A 16,686-nucleotide genomic window follows, 5' to 3' on the forward strand; every position below is an offset into this window, starting at 1 on the left:
GTGGAAGCTCCAGGGCGGAGGCGGAGGCGGACGAGGAGGAGGAGGAGGAGGAAGAGGTGGAGGAGGATCTAGGCCGACATCCGTACAGCCCCAAAGAAATGCTGGCGGTGTACAACGCCTGGATCAGCCTCTCGTACGATCCCATCGTCGGGAATCAACAATCCCGAAAGTGCTTCTGGGAAAAGGTCATCGAGGCCTACCACGAGATTAAGCCGAAGGGGTCCCGCCGCCACACATTTAAGATGCCCCGCGCTCACTTTGACCGAGTCGACGGAGAGGTCAAAAAATTCTGCGCCATCTACAAGAGTGAAGCGACTCAGTACCAAAGTGGAGCCACGGGAGCCGACATTCTGAGGTCGGCTTTGCGAGTCTACTTTGACGACACCGGCAAACAATTCAAACATGTCGATGTTTGGGAGGTCGTCAAAGACGAGGAAAGGTCGGCCGACGGTGTCCGGTCCAGCTCGGGCTCGACCTCGAAGCGCATGAAGCACACGGCGGGTGGCCAATACTCGTCTAGTGAGGGCGGTTCGGGCAGCGCCGCACAAGAGTTTGCCTCGCAGGAGGTTGAGGGCACGACAGACGATGCCGGGGGTCCTCCAGTGGGCGCCGTCGGCCGCAAGGGAGAAATGCGGCGAAGGCGCCTAGAGGGAGGAGGGGCCGAGCCGAATCAAGCCAGGCGGGTTCGGGCTCGGGGGCACCCTCGAACTCCCTAATGTCCATGTACATGACCGCCACAATGGCGGACACTTCCCACGTGACGCCTCCCCAATACCAAGCCTATCTTGCCGGAATTGAGTTTATGGCAAGACAACTTGGTATTCCACCTCCAGGTGGCTTCAGTGCACCTCCACCACCTTCGGGAGGATGATTCGCCGGCGGAGTAGTTTTTTTTTTATTTTCTATAAAATTGTATTTTAAATTATGTAATTTTTATTTTTTTAGAATTTTAATTATGTGTGGTTTTTTTTGAATTTTAAGTTGTATTTTTATTTTATTTAATGAAGTATGTTTTTAATAATTGAATTTGTTGGAAAAAAAATAAAAAATGAAATTGAATGAATAGTAATTTAAGAGACGATTAAGGGACGGATAAGAGATGGAGGGTTGCAGGTTCCGTCCCTTAATTAAGAGATGGAGTGAAAAAGTACAGTGGGCCCAAAAATAGTAATTTAAGAAACGGTTAAGGAACGGATAACAGACAGCGTTGCAGATGGACTAATTATACTTTTCACAGGACACCTAAATTTTTCTCGTTGCTATTAAAACTTGTTGGGATAAGCTTTTTTTGCACTTCAACGAATGAGGGATCGACGTGGAACAATATCCGATGCACAAATAATAGTATTTTATTGTTTCATCTAAAGTACCTACAAATATTTTTTCCAGAAGATAATACTCCCTTCTCCGAGAAAAATAGGGCATATTTGTCATTTTTGATTATCTACGAAAAATAGAGCACATTCAAATAATATGGATTCCACATTAGTGACATTACTTTTCTCTTACTTTTTTCCATTTTCTCTTACTAATAATATGAACCCCATATTCCACCAACACTACTTCTCTCTTACTTTTTTTCATTCTCTCTTATTTTACCAATTCTACATTAAAATTTGTGTAATTCACAAAGTGTCTTATTTTTCGTGAACGGAGGAGGGAGTGGTTAACATGCAAATTTGTTTCCTATACGTCATTTTGTTGAAGAAAAAGTTTGCAAGAGGACGACAAGTCCTAACCTTTATATAACCCTGCTTTGAAAAATGCTAACAACTATATCTTCAACATTATTCATTTTGTCAGCTTCCTTCAAATTTTTGCAATGATCATTTGTGGATGTGGATATATGTGCTAGCTAATTTTATGTTTGTTTAATTCTCAACAAAGTAAAATATTAAGACATTATTAAACTACTTGATCTAAATTTAAACACTGTCGAAAAAACTCTACCAACTTCGTCGTATAAATGGGCATTAACTGTGTTAGTTCCCTTTCTTAATTGCAGCCTATAATGCCCACTAAAGGCTTCATCCTAATCTTTTCAAACCAATGAGAAAGGCTAATTTTCCAACCTAGATGTATGTCTTGTTAACGTGGCTTAAAGACGTTTAAAAAATGTACTCCCATGTCCCATTAACGATGCCCCTTTTGTTTTTCACACGTGTTTTGAAAAAATAATTATAAATAGTTGATCCACAGGAAAAATAAAGTAAGAGAAAAAATAATGTAGAAGAGAGTCTCTTCCATATTATTCTCTTTTAATTTACTTTCCTTCCACATTAACTATTTATTACTCCATCCGTTCCGCGGTAGTTGAGTCATTTCATTTTATGCATTCGTTTTGAAAAAATGATAATAAATAGTTAAAATGAAGAGAAAGTAAAGTAAGTGACAAAATAAGGTAAATATGAGTCTTATCTACATTATTCTCCCTCTTACTTTATCTTTTCTCCACTTTAACTATTTATTATAATTTTTTTTAAAACGAGTGCAGAAAATGAAATGACTCGACTACCGCGGAACGGAGGGAGTATGATTTTTACAAAACACGTGCAAAAAACCAAAGGGGTCATCTTAGTTGGGACGGAGGGAGTAAATAAAAGTATTGCACGCAATAATCTTTGAACATTTAATAGTTTGATCAACAATTATTAATTTTTAGTTAAAGTGATATTCGTGAGCTTTAGTTATGAACTCATATCGAAAATAGTAAACTCAACCATTCTTAATTAAATGTTATAAGAGGTTTGATTCCTATTTCAAAATCTATGAATTTATGCTTGTGGATATTCGATAAGAGGGTGTTGATTTGGCAAACAGATGGATAGAGATGACAATCTTTTATTCATGTTTGCTTATCCTTAGTGGGCCCGGATATTTAAGCTGCCGTACAAATAGTGTAGCACATTTTGATTTTGTGTGTGATGTGTCCTACTAATCCATGCATTCCTTTCAATTCATTCATTCTATTAACACATTTTTTTGGGTTTGCATTTCGGTTCTTACAATCATTTGATGCCAAGTTCGAAATTACCCACTAATATCAAACAAAAGTAGGGAATTTTCGTTATACACTTATACATACACCACGTGCAATAATATGGATTTTCTAAAATTAAGAAATTGTTTATATATTTTTAAAGAATAAAAGTAGTCACGTAACATCAATTGGATTTAAATCTGGTGTCGTCCTTGTCATCTGGAATTTTCCAAAAGTTATGAACGTTCAACGTATCCTAAGGGCATCACTAACCTCAGCCCGGTTTCAGGCTCCAAATCCCCTCCACGTCATCATTCCTCTACAGTTGTGGCCCAGACCCCAACTGCTCTAACCCTGCAGGCCACAAACCCGGCCGCAACTAATAAATGACACTATTCACAACTTCAACATATATAACTCGTAAATGCAATTCGTTGAACAATTGAAACAGGGAAAATGCATTGTTCATTAGATATTAACATTACATTTCCTAGACGAAGCAAATTAAAAAATACTAGAAACCCGGGCCACAACTACTACTTCTTCATTTGGGCGCGAAGGTATGCGATCATCTCACGATGCAACTCGAGATCGAACTCCGACATCGTCGAGGTATCCCTCGATGTCAACTCCGTCAGCTGGCTCATCCGCCATGTAATACTCATCTCCGACAAAGAGCCGGACATCTTATCCAGAGACGGATTGATCGGCGGTGGCACCATGGCGGAGTTGCTCGCAGTTGTCTTCCCGTTTGCTTTCCTCTTTGTCGCATTTGTTCCCATCGGACGGCTCTGAATGCTAGGAGAGGAGCCGAAGACGTCGTCGTCCGTCACATTGAGGTCTATCGCCGGACCTCCTTCGCTCGAAGAGTAGTTTCCGGAGGCAGAAACTTTGGTTCTCTTCTCCGCCCCAGTTGCCGTCGGCTCGACACCGCTGGTGTACTTCGGGCTCTTCTCGACGAGCTTCCAAACATCGAAGTACTTGAAGGCATTCTTCCCGTCAGCGAAGAATGCCTCCTTCGCCTTCTCGACGAGGTCCGCCTCGCTGTGCCCGCTCGGCCACATCCAGACTACGTTGGCCCACTTTCCATTCCACTTGCTCATATCCGCCTGGACCCGACCCCAATGCTTGCGCAGCTTCACGTAGCTACGCTCAATCGACCCTTTAGGACGCCCAACGTTATACCTCTCAGCAATCCGCTCCCAGAAAACCTTGCCGGACTGCTGATTGCCGATGATAGGATCCTCGTCGACGTCGATGTAGTTCCTCGCAAGACACATTGTCTCTTGCGAACTGTACTTCTTCGGCCCATTCTCCTCGCCGACCCCGACCTTGCTCTTGCCCCGCCCTTGAGCGGGCTCCATCTCACTGATCTCGAACTCTTCGGTGTTGACCGGCGATATTACGTCGACGTTGCTACCGACTCCCGGACTAGGCGTCGGCTGCGATGGTGGCGACGCCGGCATGTACCAATTGTTCGAGTTAACAATCTCGTCCATCTGACGTTCATCGGTGTTGAACCACTCCATTGACGCCAAAACAAAGGGTATAATAGAGGATTGAAATGGATAATGCACGTAAGAATGATGGACGATAGTCTCGTATTTATAGACACAAAATCGGAAAAAAAAATTTTGGGGACTTGCGGCCCGGCCCGAAGATCATGCAACGCTGGGCCGGGACTCGCGGGATGCGGCCCGTGACGCGTTAACGCCGGCCAGGCCGGGCCGCGGGACCGTCACCGAGCCGCAAATGCGGCACCGGGACTGGCCTGGGCCGTGACTCGCCTCCATCCAACGCTTGGGACGGGCCGGGACTCGCGATTTGCGACCCGGCCCAACGCGTTATTGATGCTTTAAGTCTCCAACTTCGCAATTTCACAACTTTTTCTATGAAATGAGCCGATTATTCTTATATATATACGTGATAGTTAATTGCCATAAATTATCAAGTTTGTTAAATTCAGGCTTGTTTCATACTACCTTTTTAAAATCTGAATAGTATTTCATGAAGTTTCAAAAATAATTACTTGTTTCATTGGACTAAATATAATCTATTCTGTTTTTTTATTATATATTTTTAGTTTCTTAGGCTCAAGATGATGTCGTTTAGTCATCCACCTCATCAGAGTATTACACATTCAGGTCATTATTAATGACATATATCACCAACATTTTACATGTGCACATCAATCTAGCATTGAATTTGCCTGAAAATATACAGGATAAACCAAAATTTAGCTAAACTTCGTGATTTTATAGACAATTATCATATAAATTATTGAGTAATTGATGCACTATTTTTTAGCACTACAACTACTTGCATATATATAAGGCAGAAATAGTAGAACTAAAGGTCAGTACCAGGATATCGAACTCAATGAATATAATTACTGCTAGCTATCATATACTAAGCGCCATATACTATATAGAGAAACAAGAGTTTAGATTTTTAAATGAAGAAACTAAACAAAAATAAATAAAATAAAAGAAATAAAACAAATAAGATAGAATTGGGCAAATAGAGGAATTTCAAGGATAATGATTTCACTAACTCTTTAGTTCTTCTAATTAGTTCTACGTTCATCCGACTTAAGTTTTACCACGATTTCTCCCTATCATGCATCAATACTCATGTCACAATTATTGTATGCACATATAAGATAAACCAAACAAAGCTATCACCGATCAAAGATTGACAATAATCAAGGTAACGTCCAATTAGTCGAACAAAAGCTCAAGAAAAATCAAGTGGAATGAGTTCTGAACATTAAACATAAAAAGAACTTCATAAAAATCAATTACTATCAAACCTCAAAATTCTATTGTTTACTAATCCATAGACAGATGAACTAAAACCATAATTAAAATACGAGACATGAAATAAACAAACAAAACCAAGGTAGAATCTTGAAGTCTTCATGCTCCTCTTGCCTTGCTTCAATCTCCAAGAATGATGGAAGAATTAAAATATGGAATAGAGAGGAGCCTTGGGGGCTCCCCAAAGGGGGCTATAAATAGTGAATATTATGAATTAAGTTATGTGGTATATATATGATTGAAAATGATTTAAACTTGGTAAAAATTTTCCTCCAAGTAATAGCAAATATTGAATTTTCATGCCCCATAGGTTAAGGAAAAGATTTGGCTTCACAAGGTAATGTCTTCTTTCATTTCTTGAATTTCCGCCTAAATTCTGCACTTGACAGCTTTGCGCGACTTTGGTAGAATGACCATAACTTTCTCCACGAAACTCCGATTGAGATGATCAAGGTACTAACGTGAAGATCTTTCGCAGAAGAAGATAATGGTATGTAGCATACCCTGATCGGACTTCAGAATCACCAGAAAAATGGGTTTGAATTGGGACTGCCGTGCGAGAATAGGCCCAGTGGGCCGCTGGACAGCTTCCAACTCTCTGGAATGGTTTCTAGCGACCGCTGGGTTGCCCTTCAGCTCCAACTTCCAAATTTTGACTTTTTATGCTCTTTTTCAGCTCTATTTTACACATTTCTCACAAAACACGTCAAAATACCAAAATGGATAAAATATGCAAATAATGGACATGTAATGCAACTTTGACACTGAAAACAGACCAAATAATGGCCTTAAAATAATGTAAAATCCGAGCGTATGAGTAATAAGGTTTTATAAAGTGTAGGATAATATAAATTTCTTTATAAAATCAAGTAAAGTACTCCCTCCGTCCCACCATAAGTGAGCCACTTCTTTTGACATAAGATTTAAGAAATTGATATTTAAAAAGTTAGAATGAAGAGAATAAAGTATGGGAGAGGGAAAATTAGAGGAGTGAATATAATAAAGTAGGTGAGAAATAAAGTAAGAGAGATGGTTTTTTTTGCTTAAAATAGAAATGACTCACTTATGGTGGGACATCCCAAAAAAAGAATGTGACTTGCTTATGGTGGGATGGAGGGAGTAATGGATATAACTCCAAATATTTGAGTTAGCCCAACGGATCAATGAATGGTGAAAATTAACTTGTGTATCTTTTATTCTTAAGGTTCATAGAGTCTCATTATTCACAAATCCACTCTTAAAGACCGAACCACCGAACCATACCAAATTAGGGTTTTTAGATCTAGTTTTTAATGGATGAGAGACACAAATTTATCAATTATTTTTGCCTTCACCACGAGCCTATTTTAATTCATCCGAAGGTAAATAAGTCATACTAACATGTTACGAAGATTTAACTTCATTCCAGTAGGTTTTTACTTCATTCCAGTAGGATTATTACTTCATTCCAGTACGTAAATGCGGTTTCGCCGTCGCGTGCCGTTCTTTCTCTCTACAATATCTATCACCACCGCCACAACGCTGATATGGTGTAATAAACACATGGAATGATGTAATAAATTTATGGAATGAAGTATGTGCAGAAGCATTTGAAGTCCTACTGGAATAAAGTAAAAACCTTATCCAATGAAGTAATAACGTTTTTGAATGAAGTAATAAACACACTTGAATAAATTGTATTTTTTAATATAAATAAAGTAAAAACTCAGGTCAATGAATTCAAATAAAACATATGTTGAATCATTTCAAAACCTACTGGAAGAAAGTAAAAATATGTTGTAGTTTCAAGGTATTACGTACGGAATGAAGTAATAAACCTATACAATGAAGTAAAATGGGCTTGTAATGAAGATCGAAAAATTTACACAACAGCACATCTCATCAAAAAACTAGATCTAATGGCCCATATTTGGTCTCTAGTTCGGTCTTTAAAATTGGTTCGACATTGATCACAACTCAAGGTTCATATATATAAACATTTAAATATACTACCATAAGGAAAATGATCAAAATAAAAATGCATCTTAATATAAAATTGAAGCCCAAGTCGTGGCCCTAAGATTAGAGGTGATGGTCAATAATTAACCAAAAACACGGGAGGTTGTTTTAGGCCATTTTATAATCTCCAGATTTGATGTCATTTTAAATCATTTTAGGCCATCCTTTAGAAAAATGACCTAAAAATAAACTAACAATTATCTAAAAATGCCCTTAGTATGATGTTCAACGTTTTTGTATTTAGATCTAGTTTTGCATAAAACTCAAATTTTATATATTCCAAAAGTTTCTATTATCATTTTGTTAGATAATCATTTGTTATATATTCCAAATTTTATAAATTAGATATACAATGACAGGCTTATTGTTATGATGAACAAAGAAACAAAGCAAGAATGAAGAGAAAACCCTCTCTATCACGGACAAATCGACGAACACAAACAGAGCAACAAATAGACTTGCAGAATTCAAGGACGCGGGTGTTTACGTGGTTCGGCTCAGACGAACCTACGTCCACGGCAGAATCACAAAACTCTTTATTCCAAAACATGATCAAGAATTACAATACAACAAGATCACACACTCAAGAACAAGCTAGTCTCCCTTCGCATATGAAATCACATCAAAACCGAAGACTATACAAGCTAACTCCTCACAAAGATAATGTGTGTCTCTTACTCTAGCTATTGGTTGATGTTATATGCTGATAACCGCTGCTCAAACGCCTTTTAAAGCAGCCGAGCTCATTCCCAACCAAAATCAGTTACTAGCCGTCATAACCGAATTTCAAACTTCAATTCTTGATAATTTGCTAGTCAGTCCCTGCACTTGTGACTTATTCATTCGTGCATCCACTGTCAACAAATCTCCACCTTGGATCTCGAATGAAACATTGCTTGATCATCTTCTCCAAACTCCCAGCTTCTCAGTACCTCACTAACTTGACCAACTCCAAGCAATGCTTGAGTTTAGAACTTGGAATGGTCTTGGTTAACATATCTGCCGCATTCTCTTCAGTAGAAACTTTCACAATCTTCACCTTCCCCTTGCTCACTTCATCCCTAATAAAATGAAGCTTAACATTAACATGCTTGGACCTTTCGTGGAATGTTTGATGTTTAGACAAACAAATCGCACTATTACTGTCACACATGATTGTCACAGCATCTTGATTTATTCCAAAGTCTGAAAGTATGCCCTTCAACCAGAAACTCTCTTTTACTGCCTTAGCCATGGCAATGTACTCAGCTTCTGTTGTGGAAAGTGCTACTACTGATTGCAAATTTGATTTCCAGCTGACAGCAGATCCATATAGGCAAAAAACATACCCAGATTGTGATTTCCTTGTATCTTGACTTATAGCAAAATCTGAGTCACAAAACCCCATTACAACTTCATCATTGGACTTGCATTCACCATCAAAGAGTATGTTGTAATCTGATGTGCCTTTGAGATACTTCAATATCCATTTCAATCCATGCCAATGCTCCATACCCGGGTCAGCCATGAACCTACTAGTTACACTGATGGCATGGCTTATGTCTGGCCTTGAGCAAACCATTGTATACATTATGCTGCCCACAATGCTAGCATAAGGTATCTTCAGCATCTCTCTTCTCTGATCTTCTGTCTTTGGATACTGATTAGCAGATAGCTTGAACTGAGCTGATAAGGGAATTGTCACAGACTTGCTGTTCTCCATCTGAAATCTTTCCAGCAGCTTCTTGATGTACTCTTTTTGAGTGAGCCACAGCTTCCTTTCTCTCCTATTTCTGAAGATATCCATCCCTAGGATCCTTTTGGCATTCCTCAAATCCTTCATATCAAATTCTGACTCCAATTCATCCATAATGTCTTGAATTTCTGATAATGAAGCTGCTGCAATCAACATATCGTCTACATAGAGTAGCAAATATGCAATGGCCACCCCTTTGCTTTTCTTTATGAAAACACAATTGTCATATTGTGATTTCTCAAAACCTGCTCTCTGCATAAAATCATCAAACCTGATGTACCACTGCCTAGAGCTCTGCTTTAGCCCATATAAGCTTATTTTAAGTAGGCAGACCTATCTTCCTCACCTTTCTTCACAAAACCCTCAGGCTGCTCCATGTATATCCTCTCTTCCAACTCTCCATTCAAGAATGCTGTCTTCACATTCATCTGTTGAAGCTCCCAATCTTTGTAAGCAACAATGGCAAGTAGAATCCTTATGGAACTATGCTTCACCACAGGGGAAAAAATCTCATTATAGTCTATTCCCTCTCTTTGTGTGAATCCCTTGGCTACTAACCTAGCCTTATATCTCACTTCATTGTTCCTAAATGCCTCTACTTTCTTCTTGTACACCCACTTACAGCCAATACATTTCTGGTGCTTGGGTCTTAGAACAAGAATCCAAGTATGATTTTTGTAGAGTGAATCTATCTCCTCTTGCATTGCTTTGAGCCACCTATCCTTTTCTGGACTTTTCACTGCCTCTTTATAGGTTGATGGCTCGTGGTATTCTATCTCCTCTGCAACAGTGAGGGCATAATACAACATGTCATAATCACTATATCTGGATGTGAGCTTAATCTGCCTTCTCTGTCTGTCTCTGGCTATGACATGGCTTCTTTGTACTTCATCTGCATCCTTTGATGGAATTGGTTCTGTAATCCCTTCATCAGACTGAGCATCATGGAAACTCTCAGATTGATGTCCAGTGAGCTCCACCTCAAATCGAGCACTGTCTGAATTTCCCACCAAATAAGGCATCTCACTCTCTTTGAATACCACATCTCTGCTTATAACAACCTGGCCCATCCCCTTCTCCGTGCACCATAATCTGTAGCCTTTGACACCCTTCTGATATCCCAACATAACACATTTCATGGCTCTAGGATCCAGCTTGGTTCTCTTGGTGTGTGCATATACCCTACAGCCAAAACTTCCCAGCTTTGTGTAGTCTCTAGCCGACCCATACCATCTCATATCTGGTGTGTCATTGTTAATTGATGTAGAAGGGCACTTGTTGATGAGCACAACAGCCGTTGAAGCAGCCTCTGCCCAGAAATGCTTGGGCATACCTGATGAGATCAACATGCATCTCAGCCTCTCTAGGATTGTCCTATTGGCTCTCTCAGCCACTCCATTCTGCTGTGGATTATGTGGGACAGTCCTATGCCTCTTGATTCCCTTATTCTTGCAGAATTCATCAAACTTTGATGAAAAGAACTCCAAACCGTTGTCTGTCCTAAGACATTTCAGTGTGCAGCCTTTTTCAGTCTCTACTTCACTGCACCATTCTTGAAACTTGCTAAAAGCCTCAGATTTTTCTTTCATAACATACAGCCATATCTTCCTTGAGAAGTCATCTATTATTGAGAGAAAATACCTTCCTCCACCTATGCTTTGAACCGGTGAAGGCCCCCAAATGTCAGCATAAGCATACTCCAAAGGCTTTGAGGAAGTGTGTTTCCCTGTAGTGTAGGGTAACTTCTTACTTTTCCCGAGTATACACTCCTCACAGGACTTCAATTCAGTCTCATCTGACCCATCATCAAGGGTTATCAATTCCTTCTTGGCAAGCTCTTTCAAGCCTGCAAATCCCAGATGTCCCAATCTGCAGTGCCAATCAATGAGCCTCATTTTCACAACTGCATTCACCTGATCAGCATCAATGGCTCTTGCCCTGAGATAGTATAGGTTATTCACTCTCTCGGCAATCATAAGTGTGTCAACACTCTTCATCACCTTTATGAAACCATCTGCCAGAATTGACACAAAACCCTTCCTCTCAAGCATTCCAAGAGATATCAAGTTTCTCTTGATGGAGGGGATATACCTAACCTCTGATAATATCCTCTGAGAGCCATCTTCCATTAGCAATCTCACCCTCCCAATGCCCTTTACTTGGCAAACTTGATTATTTCCAAGCAGGACTGAACCAGAGGCATTTTGGAGGTTCATGAGCCATCTTCTCTTGGAAGTCATGTGGAAGCTACAGCCTGAATCCATCACCCATACATCCGGGGCCTCATCCTCTGTCACATTCATAACCTGGGCCACCTCAACTTCCTCAGTAACATCAGCAGTATCCAGTGCCTTGGCACCCTCGGCCTGCTTCCTTTTCAAAGCATAACAGTCTTTCTTGATGTGTCCCGGCTTCTTGCAATAATGACATGATCTGGATTCTTTTTCTTCCATTGGCTTCTGCTTCCATGGTTTTTGCTTCTTTTGAAACTTCTTCTTTCCATCCTTTCTTGGATCAAACCTCACATTAAGGCTTTCACTGGCTGGATCCATAGTCTTCTCAGAAACCTTTTGAAATTCTTTCATTTTGAGGGCCGAATGTACTTCTTCATAGGTGACCTTTGAATCCCTCCCGAGCAGTATCGCATCTTTGAATTGATCGAAACTCTTGGGCAAGGAATTGAGGAGCATCAACGCCTTATCCTCATCTTTGATAACCTCTTCAATGTTCTCGAGATCATCTACATATTTGGCAAACTCTTCAAGTTGCTCTCCTATATTTCTTGATTCTGACATCTTGAACGTGAAGAGCTTTTGTTTGAGCAGAAGCCTATTGCTGAGAGACTTAGTCATGTACAATGACTCGAGCTTGGCCCAAACCCCAGCCGCGGTCTCTTCTTTAGAAACTTCTTTTAGTACCCCGATCACTCAAGCTCAAGATCAGTGTACTATACGCTTTATCATGAAGATCCTGGGCCTTAGCTCCACCCTTCTCAGCCTCTCGTCCCTTCGCGTCATCCTTCTCCCCGTCTGGATCAGTCTTGTTCTTCAATACCTCCCATAAACCTTGCTGCATAAGAACTGCCTTCATCTTGAGCCGCCACAGCCCGAAATCGTTCTTGCCCGTGAACTTCTTCATATCGAACTTCGCGGTTGTCATCTTGTGAGCTTGAATTTCTCACAGACGGCGCCAATTTGTTATGATGAACAAAGAAACAAAGCAAGAATGAAGAGAAAACCCTCTCTATCACGGACAAATCGACGAACACAAACAGAGCAACAAATAGACTTGCAGAATTCAAGGACGCGGGTGTTTACGTGGTTCGGCTCAGACGAACCTACGTCCACGGGAGAATCACAAAACTCTTTATTCCAAAACACGATCAAGAATTACAATACAACAAGATCACACCCTCAAGAACAAGCTACTCTCTCTTCGCATATGAAATCACATCAAAACCGAAGACTATACAAGCTAACTCCTCACAAAGATAATGTGTGTCTCTTACTCTTGCTATTGGTTGATGTTATATGCTGATAACCGCTGCTGAAACGCCTTTTAAAGCAGCCGAGCTCATTCCCAACCAAAATCAGTTACTAGCCGTCATAACCGAATTTCAAACTTCAATTCTTGATAATTTGCAAGTCAGTCCCTGCACTTGTGACTTATTCATTCGTGCATCCACTGTCAACACTTATTATTTTATAATCATTTATTTTATTAAAAAAATCAATGAAGCGACAAACTAATTGCTAAACAAAAAGAATATGCAATAGTCCTTTCTAGAGTTATTCAATCGAAATTCGGGCAGTCCTATTCAATCGTGGGTTAATACTTACTCGTTCCGTCCATCATTTAAAAAGCCACTTTGACTCTATATAAACTTTAAGAAATTATTTAATTTTATTAAGAAAAATAAAATAGAGAAATAAATGTAATATGAGATCCACTTTTAATTTTTAGTATAAAAAGTTAGTCGAATATTAATCCACATATCAAAATGGAAAAAGTATAAATAATTCTTTAAATTGTTGACAATTCAAAATTGCAAAATGACCTCTATCCATAAATAATTCTTTAAATTGTTGAAAATTCAAAATGGCAAAATGACCTGGAGGGAGTAATAGAATTGAAATTTTAGCCTGTAAAAAATTTTACTCCATATTTCTTATTAGTCCACCAAATTTAGCAGACTACTCGGTAACTCGGATGAAGCTACAAATTTTGAGCTGAATTTGCTTCCCAGAGTTATACTATTCTATACAATCTCAATAAATAAAATCTTAAGAAAAGTAGGTAGCACAAAATTTACCCAACAGGAATGAATCTGGACGCTCCTCCTCCTCCTTCTCGATAAATAGAGACACCATTCCACAACTCTCTCACCAAACCCAAAGCCTTCATTCAGTCTTCACATTCTAATCTCTCCCCAAAATCAATATTCACCAAATGGCCACCCTCAACCCCACCATGCCTACCAAGAAACGCCCGCTCTCCTCCTCCTCCGCCCCCTTCTCCGCCTCCAAGAAGCACCACCCCCTCGCCGAGGACCCCGCCGCGGCGCTCGCCAACGCCCGCCACGAGTTCGGCGAGCACGGCGGCGTCAACATGTCGATCGAGGCCTCCGCCACCTTCACCGTGATGGAGCCCGAGACCATGCGCCGCATGTTCTCCGGCGAGCTCGGCCCCGACCGCGACTTTTTCATCTACAGCCGCCACTTCAACCCCACCGTCCTCGGCCTCGGCCGCCTTATGGCCGCCATGGAGGGCACCGAGGCCGCCTACTGCACCGCCTCCGGCATGTCCGCCGTCTCCTCCGTCCTCCTCCAGCTCTGCAGCGCCGGTGGCCACGTCGTCGCCTCCCGCACCCTCTACGGCGGGACCCACACCCTCCTCGCCAACTTCCTCCCCCGCACCTCCAACATTACGACGTCGTTTGTCGACATCCGCGACCACGACGCCGTGAACCAGGCCATGGTCCGCGGCAAGACTAATGTGCTCTACTTCGAGACCATGTCTAATCCTACGCTCACTGTTGCTAACGTGCCCGAGCTCTGCAGGATGGCGCACGATAAAGGGATCACCGTTGTCGTCGACAACACCTTCTCGCCGATGGTCGTCTCCCCGGCCAGGCTCGGCGCCGACGTCGTTTTGCATAGTATGTCCAAGTTCATTAGCGGAGGCGCCGATTTAATCGCGGGTACATTTTATTCCTTTAATTAATTGCGTATATTGTTTCGTTTTCTCCTCTTTTCTATTTCTATTCACATAAGCAAATTAAATACGTCTATATATTAATTAATTAATTAATCCTCTAGTTAGTAATTAGTATGAGTATGTCAATTCAAATACTTCTCGACATATTACATTTTCTGGTATGTGCGAACCAAGCCTAAATTAGGCGAGACATGTTAGGTGTTTGTAACACTCACTCCACCTTAATTAGATCATATTTTGATGTGACAGCTAACGTTTTATATATTTGGATACGATAAAATATGGTTCTTTATTAATTTGCTTCCATCATCACTCGCGATCCTTGTATTTTTTTGGGCTTTGTGGGGCTCATCTCTGCTTTCTTGATAAGCTTACTTGCTATGTGTGGAATTTTTATTTGATTGTGGGAAAGCGTTTGTCCTAAAGTTGATGGCACTGATTCATGGGCACCTTGTGACATGATGATGTCCTTCTTAGATAAACGAAAAAATAAAATAAGCAACTTAAAAGAAAAAAAGAAGGCATTGCACCACTTTTGTCCATAAATTGTGTGTTTGTGTCTTATCATAATGCAATCCATCCATTTAGCTTGTGACATTGAATTATTGAGGGCCGTGGCATAATTTGAGCTAATAAAATAAAACACTGGATTGGAACAGGGGCAGTGTGTGGGCCAGCCAGTTTAGTGAACTCAATGATGGACACTCACCAAGGGAGCCTGATGCTGTTGGGGCCCACTATGAACCCGAAAGTGGCGTCCGAGCTGGCGGGGAGGCTCCCACACCTAGGGCTAAGGATGAAGGAGCACTCCAACCGCGCCCTCGTGTATGCCACGAGGATGCGGAAGGCGGGACTAAAGGTCATCTACCCGGGGCTGGAGGACCACCCGGACCATGCCACGCTTAAGTCCATGGCCACCAAGGAGTACGGGTACGGAGGGCTCCTATGCGTGGACATGGAGACGGAGGAGAGGGCCAACCGGCTAATGAACCTGCTACAGAACTGCAGCCAGTTCGGGCTAATGGCGGTGAGCTTGGGATACTACGAGACCCTCATGTCCTGCTCGGGGAGCAGCACGAGCAGTGAGCTGAGCCAGGAGGAGAAGGAGCTGGCCGGGATCTCGCCCGGGCTTGTTAGGATGTCGATTGGGTTTAATGGCACGTTGGAACAGAAGTGGAGCCAATTCGAGAAGGCGTTGTCTAGAATGCAGGATCCAAAATTTGTTCAATAATGTGTAGGCCTAAGGGGGTGTGGATATTATGTAACTAGTGGGAATAACATCTTTTCTATTGTTTATGGTTTATCTTTAATCATTGTGCCTATTTTTCTTTTGTTTCCACTTCACATGTAATTACTAACAAATAAACAAAATGGTTGGCCTAATTAATCCGATCTCACGGGAGAAATAGTAACATAGCCCAAGAATCAGATGGTAAAAGGCTTTGGCAGCTTATGAAAGTACTCCATATCTGTCTGTATAATACACTATGTTAAACTAATTAAATGTGTACCGGTAGTAAATCTGTACCTCTATTAATATACATATATATATAGCCGTAAATTTTCTCAAGATAAAAATAGAACAGCTGGCCATTATTTCTGAAATGAGGTTACTCTTGTATTTTTCTTATGAACAGTTAAAACAATTATAATTGACCTCCTACTTGCCCTTATCAGATTCTATTCTAAAATTTAATGTTTGAAAATGCTAAACTATTTTCTCCTCCATTCATTTTTTTTTTGTTTTCAGGAAAAGTTTGCATCAGCCATCATGTATTTAGGCCATGTAGTGAAGGCCAAATTAGAACAGTGGACCTGTTTTGTAAGAAACAAACAAATTAGAAATTATGTACACACCAACAATTGTAGTACAAAAATAGATTATCTTACTCCCCCATCAATAGTCATATTTTTATCATTTAGAACGTTTACTAAAA

The 16,686-nt window shown here is 40.8% G+C and overlaps 1 protein-coding gene across 1 annotated transcript; it reads left to right on the forward strand.

Annotated features, from left to right (window-relative positions):
• Positions 1 to 13,702: 13,702 nt before the first annotated feature.
• Positions 13,703 to 16,059, forward strand: LOC121759451 (methionine gamma-lyase-like). The gene is made up of 2 exons (XM_042155028.1): positions 13,703 to 14,732; positions 15,409 to 16,059. The coding sequence occupies exons 1-2, from the start codon at positions 13,982 to 13,984 to the stop codon at positions 15,978 to 15,980; spliced, it is 1,323 nt and encodes a 440-aa protein (XP_042010962.1). The 5' UTR covers positions 13,703 to 13,981; the 3' UTR covers positions 15,981 to 16,059.
• Positions 16,060 to 16,686: the final 627 nt, after the last annotated feature.

Source organism: Salvia splendens, chromosome 12 (genome assembly GCF_004379255.2).
Source record: "Salvia splendens isolate huo1 chromosome 12, SspV2, whole genome shotgun sequence".
In the NCBI taxonomy this organism is placed as follows: domain Eukaryota; kingdom Viridiplantae; phylum Streptophyta; class Magnoliopsida; order Lamiales; family Lamiaceae; genus Salvia; species Salvia splendens.